This window comes from Salminus brasiliensis, chromosome 1, assembly GCF_030463535.1.
Source record: "Salminus brasiliensis chromosome 1, fSalBra1.hap2, whole genome shotgun sequence".
Classification (NCBI taxonomy): Eukaryota; Metazoa; Chordata; class Actinopteri; order Characiformes; family Bryconidae; genus Salminus; species Salminus brasiliensis.
The window spans coordinates 78,601,205-78,624,850 of record NC_132878.1 but is presented as its reverse complement, the minus strand read 5'-3'; the positions used below and the strand labels follow the sequence as shown (position 1 = coordinate 78,624,850).

At 38.7% G+C, this 23,646-nt stretch overlaps 1 protein-coding gene across 1 annotated transcript; it reads right to left on the bottom strand.

Moving 5' to 3' along the window:
* Window positions 1-2,731: 2,731 nt before the first annotated feature.
* On the bottom strand, window positions 2,732-17,703 carry LOC140536385 (gamma-aminobutyric acid receptor subunit rho-3). Its single transcript, XM_072658160.1, has 9 exons — window positions 17,564-17,703; window positions 11,592-11,704; window positions 7,186-7,253; window positions 6,827-7,050; window positions 6,650-6,732; window positions 5,710-5,847; window positions 5,423-5,575; window positions 4,347-4,540; window positions 2,732-3,034 (listed from the first exon to the last, which is right to left on the bottom strand). The coding sequence occupies exons 1-9, from the start codon at window positions 17,701-17,703 to the stop codon at window positions 2,732-2,734; spliced, it is 1,416 nt and encodes a 471-aa protein (XP_072514261.1).
* Window positions 17,704-23,646: the final 5,943 nt, after the last annotated feature.

The window sequence follows — 23,646 nt, the reverse complement described above, 5'->3', positions numbered from 1 at the left end:
GTTGAAAAATATTGGACTGTGCTTTAAAGGTGGGTCCATGCCAGTAAACCACTATATTTAAACAACTGGGGCAAAAATGTATGTTTATTCTCATACTGCCCCAGAAAAAGAACAGTTCAGAGAATTATACTACATTAGTATATTATAATATTACCATGATGATCATGGCCATGTTTAGTGTATGTAAACTTCTAACCAACTCTTCCAACCCATCCCATTTACAGACATCACTTCCTTACAAATAACTACAATGAAATAGAACTCCTTAATAGAAATAGAATGTCCTTGTGTGAGTGATGAAAATGGTCCCTCTTTGATTTAAATATCCAACCTAATGCCCCAACAGATAAAAAATTAAAATGCAGCTACTGATTAATCAGTTGTTAATCTAACATATCTATCCGATGCTGCAGGGTACAAAGAAGGTGTCCCTTAGTTTAGTTTAGTCTTCGAGGTCCACTGTCCTGCACATTTTAGTGTTTGTGCTGCTTTAACACTCCTACTTAAACTCAATAATAGGCTGTAGATGGATCAGGTGTGTTGGGAGCAGGTGAAAGGCTAAACAGTGTAGGGCAGTGGGCCTTCAGAACCAGGGTTGAGAATGCTGCTTTAAAACACTGCAGTCAAACCACTGTGTGTGTGTAGTGGTACACACTCTGAACTGATGTCTGTTGTTGTGTATTGACTACTGATGTGAAATCAGTAGCTGTTTTATAGAGGGTAAATATGCTATGATTTGGGTTTTAGTAGCATGTGTGTATTAGCACTAGCGTTAGCCTCCACTCGATTCCGAATGCTTCAACTCTTCAGTACTGGTTTAACCCCCTAACGCAGAAATGCTTATTACACACTAAGGTGTATTATTCAGTAACTACAGGGACTTCTGTAGAAACTGGTGGGGCTATTCTCTGGTAGTAGAAGATTGTAATAACCCTTTCGCTCGCCGGTGGGCCATAGGCAGTTTGAGGTGTTAAAAACAAAGAAAGGCGTGCGGTTAAATACATTCTAGTCTGTAATCATATGGAAACAGCAGTTAGGTACTGTTTATCAATCAATGAGGAGAAATAATGAAGAGTTCTTATTTCAAGTACTGATCATTGTTATTACTTCAGTCCAGGAATGTCTTTGAAGCATAACTGATAAGTATATGAGTACATTTTTCTTCGTAGTCTTTTAAAACAGAAAAGAAAAGCAGCCGCACAGCAGCTGCATGCTGGAATGAGGAAAGTACTGGCTATTTAAACAGGTGATAATTAACTGTTGTTATTTAAGGTAATTTGTTATTATTGCCCTTTTATTCAGTCTGCAAAGCACATTCCAAACAGAGGAGTAAACCGTGCAAAATAAGCATGGCAAACAAATATCGCCATGTTATCCTCCTGAATGTCTGTCAGGATTATAGCAATTATATTAATTTAAAATTCTGGCTTTTCCACATTTCATCTCCATTGTGCATTTAAAAGCTGTCAAAGCTGTATATTTTTGGTAGAAATGGTACAAATGGAAATAGTCATCTAAAATCCTAACCCAGTCTACATGGCCTACATTCTGGCTTAATGAGTTATTGCAATATTAATACATCACCCAACAAATCCTGATGTTGTCCTATTTTTCCAGAATAGACACCACATGATTATTTGACCTTTGTAAAATCACTGGCCAGTTTTGAACTATTATTTGGCTGGTGGCTCATTCTCAGCACTCTGACACTCTAAGCAACTGTTCAATGACTGTGTTCAGCTTGCAGATTCTATTGAAAGACTAAAGCTAAAAGAGGGTGGTTTCCGTCAAAGGGGGTGTTACTAATTCTGACAAATCTTTGCACACTGGTTAAGCAGATTTATTGTTTTTTATGTTATAATAATATAATAATAATGTAATAACCGATATTGCAATAATTAATCTTGTACTTAATTATTTACCCTTATCTATTACATCATAAGGATTATAATTCATCCATTAATGAGATGAAAGCAATGCAAACTGGTTAAATTTACTCTTTAATTATAGGAGTAGAGAATGGAAATCTGGTTAATTAATTAATTATTTGGTTAATTAATTTAATATACTTGACAAATAAAAAATGTAAAATGTAAATATAAGGAAAGGTGTTTAATGTTCATTTATATATTTATATACAGTTCCGTATTGCTCCAGTACAAAAGTTTAAGTTGGATGAACAAACTTCATTAGATAATACTGTACAGCTAGAGACGGCCCGATACCTCTTTTTCGTTTCGGATACTGAAACTGAAACTTTCCCTCTGATACCAAAACCCACGAAGAGATAAAAGCAAATAAAAATAATGCAATTTAGCACAGTTCTTAGCAGATCACAAATCATTTCATTTTCTGCAGTACTGTCATGCTGTGGCTGGAGTATGGTGATAACATTGTATTGTGGGTTCTGTTGCAATTCCCATTCCTACCACTAAGTGTCCACAATGCTTAAAAACAACTCAGCTTAATACACCAGTTTGCTCCAATGAAAATAGTATAGTATAAAATAATAAATCTGGTCAGTGGTGGACCTATGGTGGTCTCTTTCCACTTATAGAGGGGGTAGAGCAGGGTGGATACATTGTGGGTCAACAGTAAACCTGTCTTATGAGTGTAGGAATGACACAGATGTACCTAATAAATAGGCAACTCTGTAAACTCATACCAACATACCAACAGATGCAAAGATTTTTTATGTTTGTCATACACACCAGCAGTGCTGGGTAAAGTCTCAAGAATAGATACTCCAGTAGATGATGTTGAAGATGACGTAGGCCAGAGGGAATAAGAGTCGGGAGTAGGAGTCGATGATGTAGCTATTGCTCATTAGCAGCTGGAGGTGGTAACTCAGTGGCCGCGAGCGCCGCAGTCGCGTGCCAAGCACTGCAGGGGGGTCAGGCACTGTGGAGCTCTGTGAGGACGCCTGCTGGTCCATGCTGAGGTCACCCAGTGGAGGGAAGGGGCTCAGTTCCACGTCCGTGTCGTGGAAGCAGCCGTCGAAAGCCATGGCCTGAGATGCATCAAATTCTGAAAGCTGTGGAGAAAGAAGAACTCTATGGTACACTAAAATACGTAATGCTATAGATTTCCATTCAGGGAAATACAGTACAGTAGCATTGTTATGAAATAACAGGGGTTGTTTGACTGGAAAATATGCAATATGTGAATCAAACTATACCCTTGATGATGATTTTATGTGTAAAAGCGGTAGTGTGACACTAACACAGTAATGCTCATCATAAGAATCAATAAGAATGGTGAGAAATGGTGTCAGGGTGGCATGTACAGGGCTTTTGTATTTATGACCTGGGTGACTGCTTATGGGCACTGAATGTCCAGGGGCTTACTCCTAACAAAAATGGACAGTCAGTATTGATAAGGCCTTAGACAAGGTGATATGGTCAGTTCAGGTTAGTTTGTGGGGGTGGGACACAAGAGGATCTTTAGAGGATCCTAATCTGGCCTTACAAGAAGAGTCTCTGAGCAAGCTGAGTGTGAGGAAAAACACAGTACTAATGCTTGCTTTTATTCGGTCTCTCACATGGTGATGTAATCAAAGAGCAGAGGGCTTTTTTTAAAGGGCAGGTAAAACAGCAAAATCAAATATTTAAATATGATATGACATTATATAATGAATCATGCTCAATATGAAAAGAAGCTTAGAAGAATCAATTTGATTTCAGGCTGACTTTGATGTTGATAATGCATGCTTATATGCTTCATCATGTTCATCATATCCACATGAGTAAGAGCTATTATCATGTGTCGATAATGTACATTTTATTGATGCGAAGTCAAAGTACTGTCAACGCATCACTTTTGGCAGTGTAGTGCATGTAAACTACTGATATGGCTTTCAAATCAGCAGGGGGAGACAATCCCCCTGCTATCAGTGTTTATATTTGGATGGTATGCAAATACACTTTCTGTACACCTTACCAGAAACAATTAAATTGTGACACAGTTTGTATTATCCATCAGCTACCTCTTCATCTGTAGTCAGTTTCTGACCCCAAAGCTGCTCTTGGCTGCATTGTACTGTCCAGATACACTTTAATGTCTGTGTCACTGCAGTGCTGAGAATAGTCCACTACCCAAAAAACATCCAGTCAACAGCAGCCCTGTGGTAAGAAACTGACCAATGATGTATGGAACAGGGGGAATTGTGCATTGCTTTAAAGGGGCTATCATTTGTAATTATGGATTTACCTCATAAGGTAGATGGACCTTAAAAAATGGACGGTAAAAGCAAGAACGTTATAGGTGTTTCCAATAAAGTGGGCAGTCAGTGTAATTTACCTTTTCTGGTCCCTTTCTAACCTAGGACTGAAAGAGGTAACCCTGACCTTTGCTTTCTTCAGTTTCCTCATCTCCTCCACGGTGGTGAAGTAGTTGACAGCAGCGTACTCGATGACCGACAGGAAGACAAATAGGAAGCTAATCCACAGGTAAATATCCACCGCTTTCACATAGGACACCTGAGGCATGGACGCAGACACTCCGGTAATGATGGTGGACATGGTCAGGACTGTGGTGATGCCTGTTAAAACACAGACAGACAAAGTCAGACAAAAGGTTAATGGGATATTTTAAAGGCTATGAGGTGGTCAGCAGTCTTTAGTTCATCACTGGCAGAACTACATAACTTACATTTCATTAATTTAATAGGAGTTACCAAATAAGAGAATCTATATATATATAGGACATATATATATATGTCCTCATAAACAGAATGAACACCAAATAAGAAACACTGGTAAATGTCAGAATCTTAGTGAAAACTCACTAAGGGGAGTATGAAACAAAGTCAATAAAATGTACCAGTCTGGAAAGGGTTACAAATGCATGGTGGTGGTAGATCTAGGGCTGCTTTGCTTCTTCAAGACATCAATGACTTGTTATAATTGATGGAACCATAAATTCTTCTCTCTATCAAAATATCCTGAAGGAGAGCCCATTAGCTTGAGACCTAAAGCTCAAGCTCGGATGGGTTAAGCAGGGTTATCTCAAACATAACTGCAGTTATTACTGCTAAGGGTGGCACGACCAGTTATCAGGTTTAGGGGTAATTCTTTTTTCACATGGGTGATATAGGTTTTGAATAAATCTTTATCTTTAATAAATGGAATGATCATTTAAAAGCGACATTGTGTTTTTACTTAGGTTGTCTTTTATTATTTTATTAAAGAATAAAAAAAACAGTATTTATTTTTGCATTATTTTTTATTATTATTATTATTATACTTAGTTGGATGATCTGAAACATTTAAATGTGACAAATATTCTAAGAGGAAATTGGGCAAATGCCTTTTTCACAGCACTGTACATGTATAAAACTGTAAGTAAGTGCTAGTCACATGTTTCAATGAGTAAATAATTAAGAAATGTTCTATACATAGAGTGTGCATGTGTGTGTGTTTACCAAGTGATACGCGAGCAGGAACAGCCCGCCTATCGATCCAGAAGGATACCCAGGAGAGCACGACCATCAGCATTGTAGGGAAGTAGGTCTGCAGCATGAAGAAAAAAACGTGCCTCCTGAGGATGAAGTTGATGTACAGCCTGTTATACCAGCCTGACAGGAACAGAGACAAAGCCAGTCAACACACTGCACATCAGCCTTTCTCTGCACAAAAACAGAGAGGAAACGTGAGCACTCGTGAAAGACAAACGACCCACAGGAGAATTGCAGTTATGAGTGCAGTGTACCTGTACTGCTGTAGAAGGCCAGTCCGTTGGACGGGTTAAACTCTTCAATGAAGAACTGAGAGAGAACGATCTCATCTGTTCTTAGAGAGTCGTTCCCATTCTTCCAGTACAGCATGAGGTCGTTCTCATTATACGCATCTGTTGGATGACAGGCAGGGAACTTACGAAAACATACTACAGACTGTGCATCCTAGGACAGTTCACAGCATCTGAAGGCCATAAGCAAATACTGGATGTGTGCTTCTTTAGTTTATATGGGGAGATGCTAGGCTGACGTTGCTAACACTGCTAAACACTGGCCCAACCAAACACACCCAAATCTTTGTTGATTTGCATCTATTAAGTAAATGCATCTGTTTCTCTGCATACTTTGCATACGTAGTTCTGCAAGAGCATGCAGGACTACCAAAGAGCATGGGTGGTGGGTCATTCTTAGCACTGACATAGTTGTGGCATGTTAGTGTGTGTTGCAATGGTATGAGTGGATCAGACACAGCAGTGCTGCTGGAGTTTTTAAACGCTGTGTCCATTCATTGTCCACTTTATTAGATTCTCCTGCCTAATTGATCCACCTTCTACATGTAAAGTCAAAGAGAGAAGTATATCTGTTGCTGCACAGTTTGTGTTTAGTCCTGCATCAGTGCTCACAGGATGCTGTTCACAGGATGCTGTTCACAGGATGCTGCCCAACAGGACGCTGTTGGCTGAATATTTCTGGTTGGTGGACTATTTTCAGTCCAGCCGTCATGCAGAGGTGTCCAGCAGCACTGCTGTGTCTGATCCACTCACCAGTGTAACACACACTAACAAGCCACCACCATGTCAGTGTCACTGCGGAACTGACAATGACCCAACACTCAAACAACGCCTGCTCTGCAGTGTTCCTTAGAAAAACAGCAATTTTCACATAATCGCAGAAAACACTTTAGCTCGGACTCACAGCTCTCCAGCTCCAAAGAACAGTTCTGGGTGTCCAGAGGAAAACTGCTGAAGTCCATGGTACACAGTGCGGTCACCGTTATCCTGCATCAGAAGACAAGTTCCACTTTCAGGAACAAATTCAAACCATGCTCTTCACTCCCACCCCACGACACATACTCTCAGTATAAGAGAGCACCTGACACTGTAGAGAACGTTGCCATCAGGGTAGACCCTCAGCATGATGTTCTCCATGGTGGTGTCATGGATGAATGAGCGTTTTGAGTGAACAAAGAAAACATCTGGCACCCAGATCTTCTTCACCAGCCTGGCGTCAAACGTGCGACTCAGGTTGTTTCCGGAAGGGAAGGCCAGCCGCTCATCCTTCCAGTAATGCCGTAGGTAGAGGGTCATAGTGAAGTCCTGTAGGGGGCCAACAGTGACCACAGTGAAATCTCATTACAGCAGAAATGGAAAGCTTCATGTACAGATGATTTAAAGAATTAGTGTTAGTGTGAGTGGATGCTTCTAATTATGAAAACAAATGATGGCCTTTACCATGTTGACCTCAGAAATGCTGTCTAAACTCTCCACCTGCACGTCTATGCCCACAGGAATGGCAGAACCTACAAAGCATGAAAGACAGCAGAATGGAGTACATGGTACAAAGTATAACATCTACTGTACAGGGAAGGCTTTCCGGATTGCTGGGAGAATTTGATAGCACTCAGCAATAAGAGGATCAGTAAGGTCAGGATGTTGGATGATCACCACACCACCTCATCCCAAACCCCCCAACTCACCTCAAAAGTATTGGGTGGTGCACCATAATTCCAGAAAACACAGTTCCACTGCTCCATAGCTCAATGCTGGGGGGCTTCATATCCCTTTAGCTCAATAGGTTCACATTTATCTGCTCCAGAGAGTTCTATTCTATTAGCAATGCTGGACAAGCTGTGTGTGTGTGTATTTGCACATCTGTGTCAGCAATGGGTGCAACTTAAAGTAAGTGAATGCAGTTGTCAGAAGGGGTGTCCACAAACATCTGAACATACAGTGTATATTATGTATATGTGTGGCAATATAGTTATATAGTATAGGCAAAAAATCTAATTAACATAATTTATCACTCACTCCAGATGTGGTCAATCAGCCAAGACATGTTTGGTATCTGATGTTTGCCTCTTTATTTAAGAAGGCTAGGCTAACATTGCTAACAAACACTTGACTTGGACTGTCACCAATCTCATTCCTGTAAATATAGGCCCAAAAACGTCTCCCAACCTGCTCACAACACATCCAGTTCAATTAATTTGCCACAAATTAATGTTTCAGAACATGGTACAATTTATTTTTATAAAAGCAAAATGACTCAGAGCTGAATGTCACCAATTCCAATTTTAGCTTAAATATATAAAAACTAAATGTCATGTATCTTATATTACGATACACGTCTTATATTAAAATTGAGTGACCAATGATGTCAATTAGATTTTTTACCCCAAATGTTCCTTTAAGGAAAGCTTTGGGTCAATGGTGTAAGCAATGCATTGTAGTAAATGCAGGTAAAAGGTTCAAAATGTTAAAGGGAGTTGAAGCATTCTGCATAATTCAGTTATTGATCTCTCAAAACTATCGCAAAACTCCGGCATCAGGCAGTGTATTCATTATAATTTTATGTAATATCTTTCTTTGATGTAGCTTTAAGAGATGTCTGGTTCAATTTACCACAAATGTGAACAGTCCTCACTCAGTACGTACATAAGACACTATTAGAAAGACCTATAACTGAAGCTGAAAAGCTCAGCAGTGCCCTCTAGTGTCTCTCCAACTTGGAATTAATTGGCAGTTATCCGTACTAGAAGTTCTCTGGCTCAGTCAATCAGATATTATAAGCAGATATGATCCTTTTTATCTGGCTGACAAAGCTGCTACAAAGCACACCAAAACGCTTTGAGTTCCAAAGCAATTTAGTGCACTGTGGGAGACTATTACCATGTGATAACCTTCAAAACATGATACGTATCTGGACTTTTGTCTTTTCCATCTGGAACCATGTACTTTTTTAATACGTGTCAAGGGGGGAAGAAAATACTACACTGAGAACTAGGTTCTTTGATTAGGCACCCAGTAGCACTTTTATCTACTTTCTGTGGATAACCACAGCTCATTCCTGCCGTCCTATAAGAAGAAACCCCAAACCAATTAACATCTCCTCTGCCTTCCTGCTTCCTCCCTCCCTCACTCTCTCACTCAGCACAGATTGACATTTAGACACGAGAAGAAGTGACACTATGCCTCAAGCTATGTTCCATAAATAACTCTTGTAATGTCAATGTGATACGTGTTTGCTTACACGACCTATGGAAGGATAACAAGTCCTCTGCCATATGTACAGGGACTGTAATAGACAGTAAAAGCAGCCTGCTGGGCACACTGATAGCAGTAGTGCTGCTAGAGACAACTGGCAGTGGTTAAGGGGGTGGTTTGAGGTTGCGGTGACGGTGACAGAGGGGAGGATGTATTTGTGGACCCAGAAGCCAGGAGGCATTCCAGTGGGAGAATAACTAAACTAAACTTGAATTTTATAACCTTCATCTGGAAGAGCGCCTAATTAGCTGTGTCTCAGCCACCTCTACATTCAGAGAAGGCCAAGAACATTGCCCTAGTTTAGAACAGTTAGGCACTGTTAAATTACAGGCCGAAATACAGGCTAATGTAATTACTGTTAGGGTATGCTTTTTATTTATTCATGGGACAAATGAGGAAAATAACACAACACTTGGACTCTTAGAAAGTCCTTAATATATTCATTCATCAATTCAGAGTCACTGATGTGTCTGTTTCCACTGGAGAACAAATATAAGGTGACCCAAAGGCCAAACACCTTTTATCCCCTTGTTGCCCTATTTGGTTTACCATGACAACTTCAACAAGAAACACCTCCCATAGTTTGTTCTTTTTATGTTTTAAAAATCCACTCCAAATATCACCAAAATGTCTTCTACTATTGTTATGAACCCTTTTAGTACAATACACAACCTTTTTGCTAAGGGTAGGCCTTCTGAAAGTTCTAGATACATCGCTACCTCTGTATGTATGTGGTAGTCTAACCAGGTTTTAGTCAGTAGTAAGCAGGGCTGGGTAGTACGAGAACGACACGTTACGGCCTAAACAGGATCACTACTCTTACCATGTTTGTTTCTAATAATATAATAGGTGGGCATGTGTAATATGTTGCTGTTGTTAATGTCTTTCACACGGAGGTAGGTGAGTTTTCTTTCTCCTGTAAAGCTTCGGTTTTGAAGACCCGGTTTTTGTGTGACAGCAACAATATAAAAGTTTATTATGTGTTTGTGTGCGTCTGTGTGTGTGTGTGTGTGTGTGTGTGTAAACCTGGCAGTCTCTCATACTGTGTAAAAATAAATATAGAAATGTCATGGGGTTTATATTCAAATGTCATGGGAACTGTGTGTGACAGAAGTAGTGCTTTTGCTGTCACCTGCACAGAGAGGTGCTATAAGACGTTGTGTGTGTGGGGGTGTATGGATCCAGAGATGTCTCCTCTCTCCTGTATTCTCTCCAACCTGAACTGAACTAGTTTTCACTCCTGCATCTGTTCTGATCGACCTGAACAGTAATCCAGATTAATGTGTCCAACAAAGCACATCAGTGAGCGTGATAGCTTTTGTCTGGTCTGTGTGGTACGCAATCTGGGTCATCTCTGAATTTTAGAGCTTTGCTATGAAATCTGACCACATTGACCACGTCAGTGCAGCCCCTTGAAAAAAGGTAACACAACCCACGCTTAAATATAAAGGCCAAAAGAAGGTAGAGGTGCAAGTATTTGTCACCGTACTATGTACAGTGAAATGTATCCTCCACATTTGACCCATTCGTAGTGGTGAACACACACATACACACACACTAGTGAACTAAGGGCAGTGAGCACACCTGGTACGGTGGGCAGAAAATCTTCAGCACTCAGGGTCTAGCTCAAGGGCCCAACAGTGGCCAAGCCTGGGCATCAAATCCACAACCTTGTCATCAATATCCCAGAGCTCTAACCACTGAGACAGTTCTTTAGTGAGCTATAGAAGAACTGGTTCCCAGTAAAGACTTTCTTTAAACAACAGTTTTTGTAAATATCATGAAAAAAATCATCTTATTTATTTAAAATAGTAATTTGTCTGTTTTTAACATATCACCAGAACAAACACCATTTGCATTTGTTCAACATATTCAGCTTAACCCATTTCAGCTTAGACAATGTTCTTAAAATATATATAAAAAAACATTCCTTGAGGTCCACTTTTATATTGTGTGGTCTAATTTTTTTTATAATATAGTCATAATGTATTTTTACACATCTGCTTTGTTACTATTTGTTGTCCTTTAGACTGATAGAAGGTAAATGAGGTCTGTTTTGATTGGCTACCCTGTATCATGCCCCATTAAAAAAATCCGGGAGCTGGAATTTTGAATAGGGAGCCAAATTGTGGTAAGCTAAATAGATAGAGTTATGTAAATTAATAAATGAGAGAATCAGAGAAACAAAGAATTTAGCTTAGTTTCCAAAGACGGATTGTTCATACTGGGTAGTATATGTTATGTTTTGAAAGTTTAAGAAAATGTATATATAACTTTAAACTCCCTTTATTTTAAGTGAGTGAAATTTATTTTGCGATATGTATTTAAAGGTACACCAATAAAACAGCCTGTTTAATTATAAAATATGAAGGTACGTTAAAATTGTCCTGTTTTTGGTGACCACTTATGGTGACCCAATATGGAGGTTTAAGGTGGATAAAAAATCTTCGTTTCTACAGTCTTAGAAATCTAAAGGGGGAAAAAGACGGCTAAAATGGAAGGACATGGGCATGTAGTATTGTTGAAAATAATACATATTCTGAAGAGACAATGTGGAAAGAGAACAGGGTAAAGAAACCACAGTGCAATCGTACCTCCAAAGCCTGGCCGCATTGCAAAATCATGTTCCTCAATCCTTAATAGCTGTTCCGTCTTGATGAGGAGGGACTTGGTACTGTCCTGCTTCTTTACCTTGTAGTCAATCCTTCTGAAAATATAAGAAAAAGGCTTTATTGTTGAAAACAAACAAGCATATCATCTACTGGAAAAGACCAGCTACCATTTCCCTTACCCATAGCAATACAATGTCCACAGCATTCTTAAAATAATCCAATAGCGCATTTACCATTATGATTACAACTGCTATAGTTTACTACAGGGGTCTACACTAGTGTTTATACAACAATACACAGCAAGGAGCGCTGTACTGAGATATATAGTTTACTACAGGATTCTACACTAGTGTTTATACACCAATATACTGTAAGGAGTGCTGTACTGAGATATATAGTTTACTACAGGATTCTACACTAGTGTTTATACACCAATATGCTGTAAGGAGTGCTGTACTGAAATATATAGTTTACTACAGGGTTCTACACTTGTATTTCTGCAACAATACACAGGAAGGAGCGCTACACTGTGAGAAACTGTCACTGTCATATTTTAACAGCCAGGATAATTAGAGTAAATACAGCACATACTATGACTACAGGCACAGACTCTCATATGCATGCAGGCCATTTTCATTCGCATAGACTCTTATCTCAGGTGTCAACTGACTAGCCTAATTAGATCAGTTTAGATTTCACATGCAGACACTCGTGAGAATGAGCCTATTAGACATTATTGTTATAGTAATTTCACCTATTACAGCTCCTCCCAGACATCTGCTGAGCACTGCTGGCTAAAATGTCCAGATGATTACACAGCAATTGTATGAGTTCATTTGGAAAGAAAGGAGCTTTGTAGTTCAACAGCAAACACCAGACTGTGGAAATCTAGAAGAGTCTAGAAGCTCTCTGATAGGCAGCTAAAGAAGCATCTCTTCCAGGAGATGAAGAAGAGGAGGAGAGCGAACCTGAAAATAGACACGATGAAGGTCAGTGGTAAACAAGCAGCTTATTCCGACAAGAGCTTTCCCTCATAGTGCGATTTCTTTCTCGAACCCCCACATAATGCAGTTCATATGTGAAGAGCAGTAGTGAAATCACAGAGAGCCCCTTTGTCCAACAGAAACACCACTACAGACTTTAGTTCAACAATAGTGGCAATCAAAGCCAAGGTTAAAGCATTTATATCCTGACATGGACAATCTGTGGACAATGTGTGTGTGTGTGTGTGTGTGTGTGTGTGTGTGTGTGTGTGTGTGTGTGTGTGTGTGTGTATATATATATATATATATATATATATATATATATAGTGAAAACAGCTAAATGAAAAAATATATACAACAAGCAAATGATATTTACACAAAGTTGCAAGACAGAGTAGGTAAACCCTTTGGAATTACCTGGATTTATGGATTTATTGCTAATAAAATGTAAAATGTGGATGAATCATTATCAAGTCACATCTATTGACGAACAATAACTGTATATAAAACTGGAGAACAAAGTGTGCAGAATTTCTTAAAAAACAATACCTCTTTAAAAGCACAGTGTGGTTCAATCAGACTTTGTGTCACTGGATGCAGCACAAACACAGAGACCATTCACTAATAGAGGAAAAAATTATTTACCTAAATACCAGCCATTTCTGATAGCAAACACCATCTTTAAAAAGCTAAAGATGAAAATGATGACTTCTACGGCAGGATAATGATCCTAAACACACCTCAAAATCTGCAATGGATTACCTTAAGAGGCACAAGCTGAATCTCTTGCCATGGCTCTGAGAGTCCCCTGATCTAAACATCATTGAAACTCTGTGTGCAAAAGGGCACATCTCATAGAACTAGAAGTCTTTGTAAGGAGGAATGGGTGAAAACTAAAGACTTTAACTAAAAGCTAGCTACAGGAAAAAGCATTTACGGGTGTTACTAAGCATTAAGTACTGACCACACAGGGTGCACAACCTTTTGCTTCGGGTCCTTTTCCTTTTTTTTTGTTATTTCGAGACTGTAAAAGATGGAAATAAAAAAGTAACTGTTTACTAAATTAAATTAATGTCATCTGTTACGTTAAGCCTTTTTAAAATAAGGTCATCTTTTACTTGCTTATCTATTCACAGTAACAGAACTTTTGATCAAGGGTGCCCAAACATTTGCATGCCACTGTACATTTCAGTGTACGAGTATCAACTGAAATAAGGTGTGTCATGAAACCAAACCAGAAAAGCTGAAATGTGAAACACCTTCATTTTAATAAACCTTTCAGAGGTTTTTTGTTTTCCTTATAAACAAACTGTGAATCGCATTCCATGGAAAGGAAGATGAGCATGCCCTGACATGTTATGATCATGTAGGTGGATAGCTGATTTACATTTCACAAAAAAACTACTACAGGACAAACTATGATGTGACTCGTTTGAACTGAATGTGTATATTTATTATTCAATAATTCATAAGCTATATATGTTACTATATGTCATGGGAGAACATAATAACAGAAAGGCCCGTGTTTAGCATTTTGCCCAAACTGTCATTTAGATTAGCCTTTGCTTTAGCAGAAATGACATTCAGCTTTGATGTTTGGGATTTTCTGTGTACAAAATCTGCAATCCAGCATCCACCTGAGCAGGTGTATTAGAGTAATGAGAGTGTACCCTCCCCCTCTCACTATTCCACTCATGTATCTCACTCCATAGTGGCATGCACTATGAAGATGAAAAGCCTGTCAGAGAATTTAACCCCCTCTTTCACTGGGGACTACACTGAGAGCAGGAGACAGACACCACATGTTGCAAAAGGTGTATTGTCCTCTGTGATATCATAGCCACATCCCCTCACCCCAGACATATTTGTGAGCAGGCAACATTTACCGCCAGTCACCAGCAGGGGGCCCGGCCAGCAAAGTAGGAAAGCTGGTGGGGTTTGAGCAAAGAACTCCAAGCCCCAGAATTCCCAGCGGTAATCAACGCTGACCAGGCCCACCTGTGTGGCATGGTATAAATACACCCAGCCAAACACACTTCCCCGTAGCACCTTTGTAGAGGGACGAACGGTAACAGTGGGTTTATGTTGTAAAGTGAAAAGTGAAAAGTGAAGTTTAAGCTGTGAACAGAAAAGTGAACAGCTGTGAACAGAAAAGTGAACAGCTGTGAACAGAAAAGTTAACAGCTGTGAACAGAAAAGTGAACAGCTGTGAACAGAAAAGAGAAAAGTGAACAGCTGTGAACAGAAAAGAGAAAAGTGAAAAGAGAAGTTCAAGTTGTGAACAGAAAAGAAAAGAGTTTGTTGCTAACAGCGAAAAGAGAAAAGCATTTGAGTTGTCTTTAGTTTGAGTTAACGTCTCTCCTGGTTTTCCTTTGTTTGTTTTCCCGCCTTTTTGTGTTGCTTATGATCAGTGTTTATACTGCCACCCCTCACAGCTGTGGTGGTACAGTGAAAATACACTGGGCTCCCATTACCAGGGTTGGTAGTTCAAGCCCAGCAGTCACTAAGCACACACCATAAGATTATCATTTCATCATAATAAAACGAATTCTGACTGCACTTGAGTCCAAACCCCACACTTTAACAATATTATTTTGTATGCAAGAATAAAAAAGAATTAAAATATGGTTTATTTATTAGGGGAATTAAACGCTAACAGTAATTAAAAAATACAAAGATATCCGTAAGGCAGTATATCAGGTTATGTTAAATGACACATATTAATAAAATTATTAATACTACTAGTAGTTATGATAGTGGTAGCAGTAGCAGTGATGACCATAGTAGTATAGAAATAGTAGTAGTAACACTAGTAGAAGTACTTGTTGTAGTAATAGTAATAGTAGTAGTAGTAGTAGTAGTAATAGTGGTAGTAAGGTTAGTAGTAGTGGTGGTAGTTGTAGTAGTAGTTGTCAAATTAGTAATAATAGTACTGGTAGTATTAATAGCAGTAGTTGCAGCAGTAATAAAAGTACAAGTACTTATAGTAGTTGTAGTTGTAATAGTAGTAGTAAAAGTAGTAGTAATAGAATACTACGAATTGTAGTAGTAGCATTGGTAGAAGCAGCAATACTAGTGGTATTAATAGCAGTAGTATATCAATAGCAATAACAACAACAATAATAATAATAATAATAATAATAATAATAATAATAATAATAGAAGTAGTAGTAGGAACAGTAATAGTTGTCGTGGTAGTAGTAGTAGAACTGGTTGTAAAAGTTACAGTAATAACAGTAATAGTAGGAGTAGCTTTTTGTGTTTCATTTAAACTTGCTACATTGGTGACAGCATCTGTAAGGCTCTGTGAACTGTGGCTTCTGAGGGTTATCATTTCATTTTAGAGGATGTGGATGTGCTAGGCTGCACTGGAAATGTGCACTCTGAAAAGGGTGTCTCTAAAGGTTCTAAAGTAAAGACACTGCTTCTATGTAGAACCATGACAGCTCAAAGAACCATTTTGGTTCTTCAAAGAAAAGACTTACAAAACATGGTTCTATATAGCACCAAATAGGACTCCACAAGATCCCTTCTTAGTACTGTATAGAACCCTATTTTAATTTAGAGTGAACTTCAAGTTTTACTATATAAAAGCTGAGCATAGGTTTAGGCTACTCTACTCATCTCTGACTGCAGTTTGGATATCGAACAGCACTCATCAAAACCACCAGCAAAATAACACTCGGTCCACTCAGACCACATTGTCAACGCTGCCACAGCAGTTAAACCCCTCATAAACGCAGTGTGGCAACCTCCTCTAAACTAAACCACCCAATTACAGGCGCTTTCTCATTACAGTGCTGCTGCTTGGGGAAAGAAAAAGTGCTGTACTGCCTGATGAGAGACTTTCAAAGGCAGTGTAAACTATAAGAGGAGAAAACCCAAACAGTTCACAGCACAGACTACACTGAAACACACAGGAACAAACAAACACAGAACAGATGTGAGACAAGCACAAATACTGTGTTTTAAGTTACTTGATTGAGGTTTGTCTTTTTCACATGAAAATACCTTCCGGTTTTCAGTCTTACCTTGACGTAATGCATTTCCACATCTCCACATCAAGCTGCTGGGCATGGAATATAGTAGATTGCAATAATCTGTTTTTCTAAAATCTTCTGTTTGGATCTTTAGGCTTCTTCACAGTTTTCCTGGTTGTATCCATTCATCCAGTCGTCTTCGTTCTTTTTTACTTTCAGGTGCTCTCAACACTGTCTTTTCCAGTGAAATACTTCTTCTGACAGTGTGTACAACATCAGAAGTTTATTTTGGATTACCTTGCCTTCAGGTGAGAAGTAAAGGCTGATTTGACCAAAAATCTATTTGTTGGGCTCCAAGTGGCTCACTGCTCTAATGCACTACTCCCATGGCCCACAGGGTGTGAGTTTGAATCCTGAGTCATATCGCTTTGCCATCAGCAGCAGGAGTCAGAGAGAGCATAATTGGCCATGCTATCTCTAAGTGGTTAGATGGCAATCCCTCATCAATCGTCTGTTAGCTGGTGTGGCAGAGCTGGGGACCTGGTGCTTATACTTAAATCTATAAAAAAAATCTTTCAAAAATCTTCCACATCCATAACGAACCTCAGAATAGACCAGTCATTGCATTAGTTCAAAATGTCTTCATCCTTGTTCTGCCAAGAGCAAATCTGTGACTCTGATATCGGATCACATAAACAAGACAAAACTCTTAAGAGTCAAAGAACCCTGCTTCAGTACAATGTAGAACCCCATTCTGCTTAGAGTGTATGTCTTATTTTGTTATTTATAAGTAATTTTCTACTCCATGATCTAATTCACGTGGACATGATGTACACCACTGTGTCAAGAAAACTCAACAACCTTCTGCAGTTTCAATATTGCAAATCTTAACACTGCGATAATGTGTAAACAATACATATTGTTACTGTACAAGAAGCTATGCAAACCAACCCACAATACAAAAAAAAGAAGAAATACAATGGCCCCTTACCCTCCATATTTATGCTTGGCATGCTCTCCCAGATAGATGTCCTTGTTCTTCTTGCGATTGGGGAAGCGGTTGTTGAGCAGGGTAACAGGCCACAGGCAGGCCAGGCACAGCAGCCTGAGGCTAAGCAGAATCAGCCTCATGATCTCAGGCAGGGGGGCCGGGTCTCCTCTTCCGAGGCTCCAGATCCTGGCACTGTCATCCAGAGGAGCTCCATGGGGCCAATGAGATGTAGGTCTACTGGTTCGGCCATCCCCTGGCACCCACAAATAGTCTGTGGGTGCAGAGAGAGACCTCCAGCAACTCGCACACTTACAGAATAAGGATTGCTTTCTTGCTGAAGTAAGATCTCATCACAGCATTTTTTTAATAGTTTTTTCAAGCCATTTAAAAGCAAGGTAAAAGTCAGTTGGTGTTTTCAAATTCTGGATAAAAGGAAAAAAACTATAAAAATGGATACATAAAAAAATAATATAGTATTTATTTGTATTTGTAATACGTATTTACAGTAAAATAACATTGAGCATCATTCACAATTTTTAAAAATAATTAATTTTCCTCAATTTGTTTTTGAGAAAAGTCCTAATAAAAAGTCCAGGTCTGATTTATGATGTGCTTTAAAACAGCAGAGTTGTTCACAGCTCTGCTCTTATGATGATGGATTCCATTGGGAACCCATTCAAAATGGAACGAATCCTAAATAAGAAAACATTGGTGAATCCCAGAAACTGTGCGAAGAATAGTGAAGGATTGGTGATTGAGGCCCACTCACTTGTCATTTCATGGGTTCATATTCTAGTTGAAACTGCTCTGAGTTTATATATAGTGAACCACGACTAACAGATCTAACCTTTTAGTTCAGGCCTTTAATGTCAAAACGATAACCACGACTTTGATGTCTTAAATATCCAACCTCTACAATCTTTTACTGCATGCATAATTTATCAGGCCCGTAACCCCCGTTATCAGATGAAATAGACCACCATAGTACCTCCACTGGACCATATATTACTTGTTTTTTAAAAAACAGCAACACTGATCTGCCAATGGTGTCACCTCAGAGCTAAGAATAGTCCCCAATCCATTAACCCAATCATATCTGGTGGTCCTATGGTAGTACCTTTCCAAAAAGAAAAAAAAAAAATATTTAATATTGCAAGACAATTTACAATGATTTCTGATGTATTTTCCTAAAAAAAAAAAAAAAAAAAAAAAAAAAAGAAAACTGTCATGGCTTATCCATTAGCATCCAGCTTTGCAAGTTCTACAGGTCAGTGCAGGTCACACCTCATCTACATTTAAATCAATATGATTTCATTCTAACAGTAATAAAAGAATGGCATTAATTCCCCTGAAAATCCTCTTATCTGTGGCCAACTGAAATCATTCTCTAACCTACTAAGCGAGTAGGGATGACATAGTGGGCTGCCTTTAATCAGGATTTTCACAGAACACCAATACATGATGTGTACTATGTCAGTTTATGGAAGGTCAGCACTGCTTAGATGTGCATTGTCCACATACGCTTTAGCCTGGCCAAGGGTCAGCGCAGAGGGTTTGCACACCTCAACAGAGACCCAAAAAGAGGGACAGTAAAAGTATGGAATGGGACATCCTGCAGCAGGGGTGAAAAGATGTAGGCATGCCTGTTTAGCTACTTGCCACTGTTTGCAACTAAATTCAATAAAAAACATAAATGATGTATTGAATAAACTATACAGTGAAAGGTATTTTAGAAAGCAATTTAGAAATTCAATATTTGACCACAACAAAAAGTGACTTTTATTAATAATATAATGCAGTTATCAATTCATAGAAATGTATTTTACTTTGCTACTGATACAAACGTTTTACATACAAGGTATTCTGGATATTGCATTCAGGCTTTATTACTTCATAATGTTGTTTTATGTGTGCATACATTATTTATGAAATAAGATGTTATCATTTCATCATATCTTTATGGCAACTTGTAAATTGGCAATCCAATTTACAGTTTATATACTTTCTAAACAAATGAGCACAATTATGTTTCATTTTATTAGTTAAATATTTTATTTTAGTAGAATTTTAAACATGTTGTAGGTTGTAGAGAACTAGCACCTTATTTAATATTCCTCATTTTATAAATTCAGTGGAGCCCGCAAGTCTAAGACCACTACTGAAATTACTTTGTTTCTAATTTCATGCAACAACCACAACAAAAAATATTACAAATGATATTATTATGATGGTAATGGGAGTGACAGGAATTTGGTGGCGTGTTTCCCCTTTTGCCAAAATATACTTGAGCTGAAATGGACATACACCTGTGACGGCTTTTCGGGTGGATGAGTAAATCACATCCATCTGAGAACTGTCTGTAAAGAAGCTTACAAAGAAGTTTAAAACGGAAAAGCTTACATGGAAAAGCTCAGAAACAACAGACCAAATGTCTTTATATGGTCAAATATCTCACTTTGAATATTTTCTTCATTTAAAATTTTTATACCCCACTGTATATCTTGAAAACAGTTATTTCAAACGTCTAAACATCAATCTTAAACAATAACAGACAATATGACATCATATGTAAACTCACCAGGATGTTGCGTAGGTGCAGGATCTTGATGGAAGCGTGTCCGCAGATCAGAGAGAAGCAAAGAGCTGTTTGCAACGCGGCCTGCGCACCGCTACACATTCCATAACGGATTGACTCAGGGTGGCATTCTGCAGAGCTCATCATTAGTTATTTGAAGAAAAAAAAAATCCCTTGGGAGTACTAATCACTTTTCATTAACACAATTCCATAGCAGAGAATGAGAGATGGGTGGAGAGAGACAGAAAGAGAGAGATGAGGGAGGGGCAGTGAGAGAGAATGATAAAGAGGTATATAGAGAGAGTGTTATAAACCTATCACATCACCCCTGGGCCCAGTAATCCTAGTGTTGTGTCTAATCTGGTGGATTACGGCCTGATCGTGACCAGCCGCGTGCTGTGGAAAGGTCTCGTCTAGCCAGTCACATCACAGGGGGCCTGTTCTCTTCACAGAGCCACATCAGATTAATTTCCTTTTGGGTGCAGCCTGTGGCATTTCATCAGTGGCCGTCAGCTCTGATAAACAAGACAACATTTATCACAGTGAAATTCCTCTTTGCTTGGAATTTGATTCTAATCTTGCAATAAAAAATAAGTATTTTACTTATTAACCCCTTAAAGGTACAGATTTATTAATCAGATATCTGCTTTATTTGGTGGTTAGATCTTGGAATTATGGTTAGCTTGCAGTTAATGATGGTTAGCTCTTGTAATCCTTTAATTACATAACTAATTGCTTAGTTAGTGACATGCATAGGATGTAAGGAAAGTAGTCAATTTTGAGGTAATGTTAAGTATGTTATTGCTTAAAACAACATAATACTCACTATAATTATTTCACAGTGCGGTAACATGTTTGCTCACTAATTAAAAACATGATGATAGGAAGAAGTCCTAGTAAGAGGCCAGTGTGGAGTTAATGATCTTTTCTGTAAGGGTTTTTAGACATGTCTGCCTAGATGTGAATACACACACTCAGCTGATTAACCCATACATATAAATAGCTAAATCTGATCTATCTGAACTGGCCATCCTGGCAAACAAGTGCAGTCTGCTATCGAGATCTAGATAGGATTTCAGCCATTAAAAAGAATGGCTTTAACTGAGGCTCAGCCAGTCAGTCAAAAAGAAACAGATATAGATTGAGGTTAAATCCTGCTGCTCTGTCACGATGCCACAGAATTACAGTCATCAGCTCAGTCATAAAGCAAAACTGCTTGCATATCTGGTGTCTTTGCTTTTACTTTCATTTTTGTCATCTTTCTATTTATAAGCTTATTTTTACCATTGTTTATTTCTGCTTCATTGAATAGAATCTGGCTCTGAAATATTCAGCAGATGTTGAAACCCTAACAGGTGGAGCTGCCATCAATTTGCATGAGCTCATTATCGTTTTAAAATATCACTGCAGTAAAAAGAGAGAAAGTGACATGCTGAGCACAGCCACCATATATTTATGAATCGGCATGGCCTAGTGCTGTTACCGTTGAGTTTTATGAATCTGGCCTAGGGAGCAGAGAGGGTAAAGGGCCTTGCTCAAGGGCCCAACACTGGCAGCTTGCCAAGCCTGGGAATCAAACCCACAACCCTGATATTGATAGCCCAGTGCTCTAACCGCTGAGCCACCACTGCCCCGCAAAAATATTGGACGCTTCACGATTTTGCGTGTCATCCTTTACTTTAAGGTTTACTTAAATGGTGGAAGTGTTCATAAAGTGATGGTCACTAAAGAGCATATTTCTAGTAAACATTACTTAGAAATATTAAATTTTGATCCTGAACTTCCGAATTGACATACTACTGAAAACAAACAGCTTACTTCAGTTAAAGTCAGTTTGTTGACTTCACATGCAAAGAATTTATAAATCTACATTTAAAAATGAGGTCATGTATTAAACACTGTGGTTTATCTGCAGAGTCTGCAGAATGAGGAGATACTGCAAATAGAATAATTCAGCAACAGAAACACATTATCTAACCTGCTGAGCGCATGAGGTTACTTCAATAAAAAGCATGTCACAGCAGTACCAACACACAGTCATGTGCCTAAATGTACTCATACACACCAGTAAAATGCCATAGTCCAGACTCAACTCTACATTATGTACAATTAAGGTGTGTGTTTGTGTGTGTGTGTGTGTGTGTGTGTGTGTGTGTGTGTGTGTGTGTGCACTTTGTAGGAAAGTCAGGGAAAAACAGGACTGGCTGCAGTATCAGTACCAACACAACAGACCTACTAAAAGTTATTTTTACAAAAGTTGCCATCTTAAATTGTACAATTGTTAATAATAAGGTTATATTTGAAGGGTCAGGATGAGAAAATAACTATTACATATAAATTAATTATATATTGATACTTGTATATACATGCAATATGTGTCCAAATGTTTGTCTTATGAGGTTCTTCTTTTCTCCTTTAAGCTGCACTCATTGTCAACACATATACATGAACCTATTGGCACCATGTCTAATGCCAGGTGTGGGCTAGAGTGGTATTAAGCCCCCCGGCACTGAGCTGTGGAGCAGTGGAACTATACTCTCTGGAATGATGGTGCTCCATCCAACATCCTGACCTCACGTGTGGGTGTTGTGTGCTGGCTAATGACATATATAAATATAAATCACATACAGGTACTTACCTCTTCCACATAGGCAGGGGTGGGTAGAGTAGCCTAAACCCACACTGAAGTGTATTTATGCCTAATGCCTTAAGTGAAACTACCTTAAGTATGAGTTACAGTTTTGTGGTTACAGTACACCTGCAGACTCTGAGGGAAGAGGGAAAATACTGTATGCTGTGAAATTCTGCAATATCCAACACAGTGGGAGTAGCTTAGACCCACAGAGACGGGTATTTTTGCCTAATGCCTCAAGTGAAAGTATGTATTTTTGCAAAAATAATAAAGTTATAAATAATAAAATAATAATATAATAATATAAATAATATAAATAATAGGTTCCTGCTTTAGAACCTTGCTTTTTTTTTTCGGGGGGCCTTTTCTCATCAAATAAAGTAATACAGCTTAAATGTCAAAATTATTAGAGACATGAGAGCAGGTCCCAACGTTAATTTAAATGCGAACATGAGTATCACTCATATCAAACATAAAATATAGGAAATACAGTGTATTTGTGTGGGTGTGTTTCTTTGTTGACGGTGTCCACTGGAGGGAGAGTAACATAACTCCACCCATGTGAAAAAGAGGCATGTAAAGTGAGTAATTAGCCTCCATGTGCTGTTGCACTGTTGATGCTATAGAGGCGTGTTCACAGAGAAACCTGCCTGTCCTGTCCCAGACCTCGTCCACGTCGTCCCAGTCAAAGGAGAGGAGCTGCTCATGCCAGATAGAGAAACTCAGCATTCAGGCACACACATACAAACACACACACACATACACGTGAGTCAACTTTCTTTACTATATACTCTGCTACAGAATAGATGTGCTTAGTTTTGTCTCAGAAACAGCCTGACTGTACCATCTTACTGAACCAGGGCTGTAACACTAACC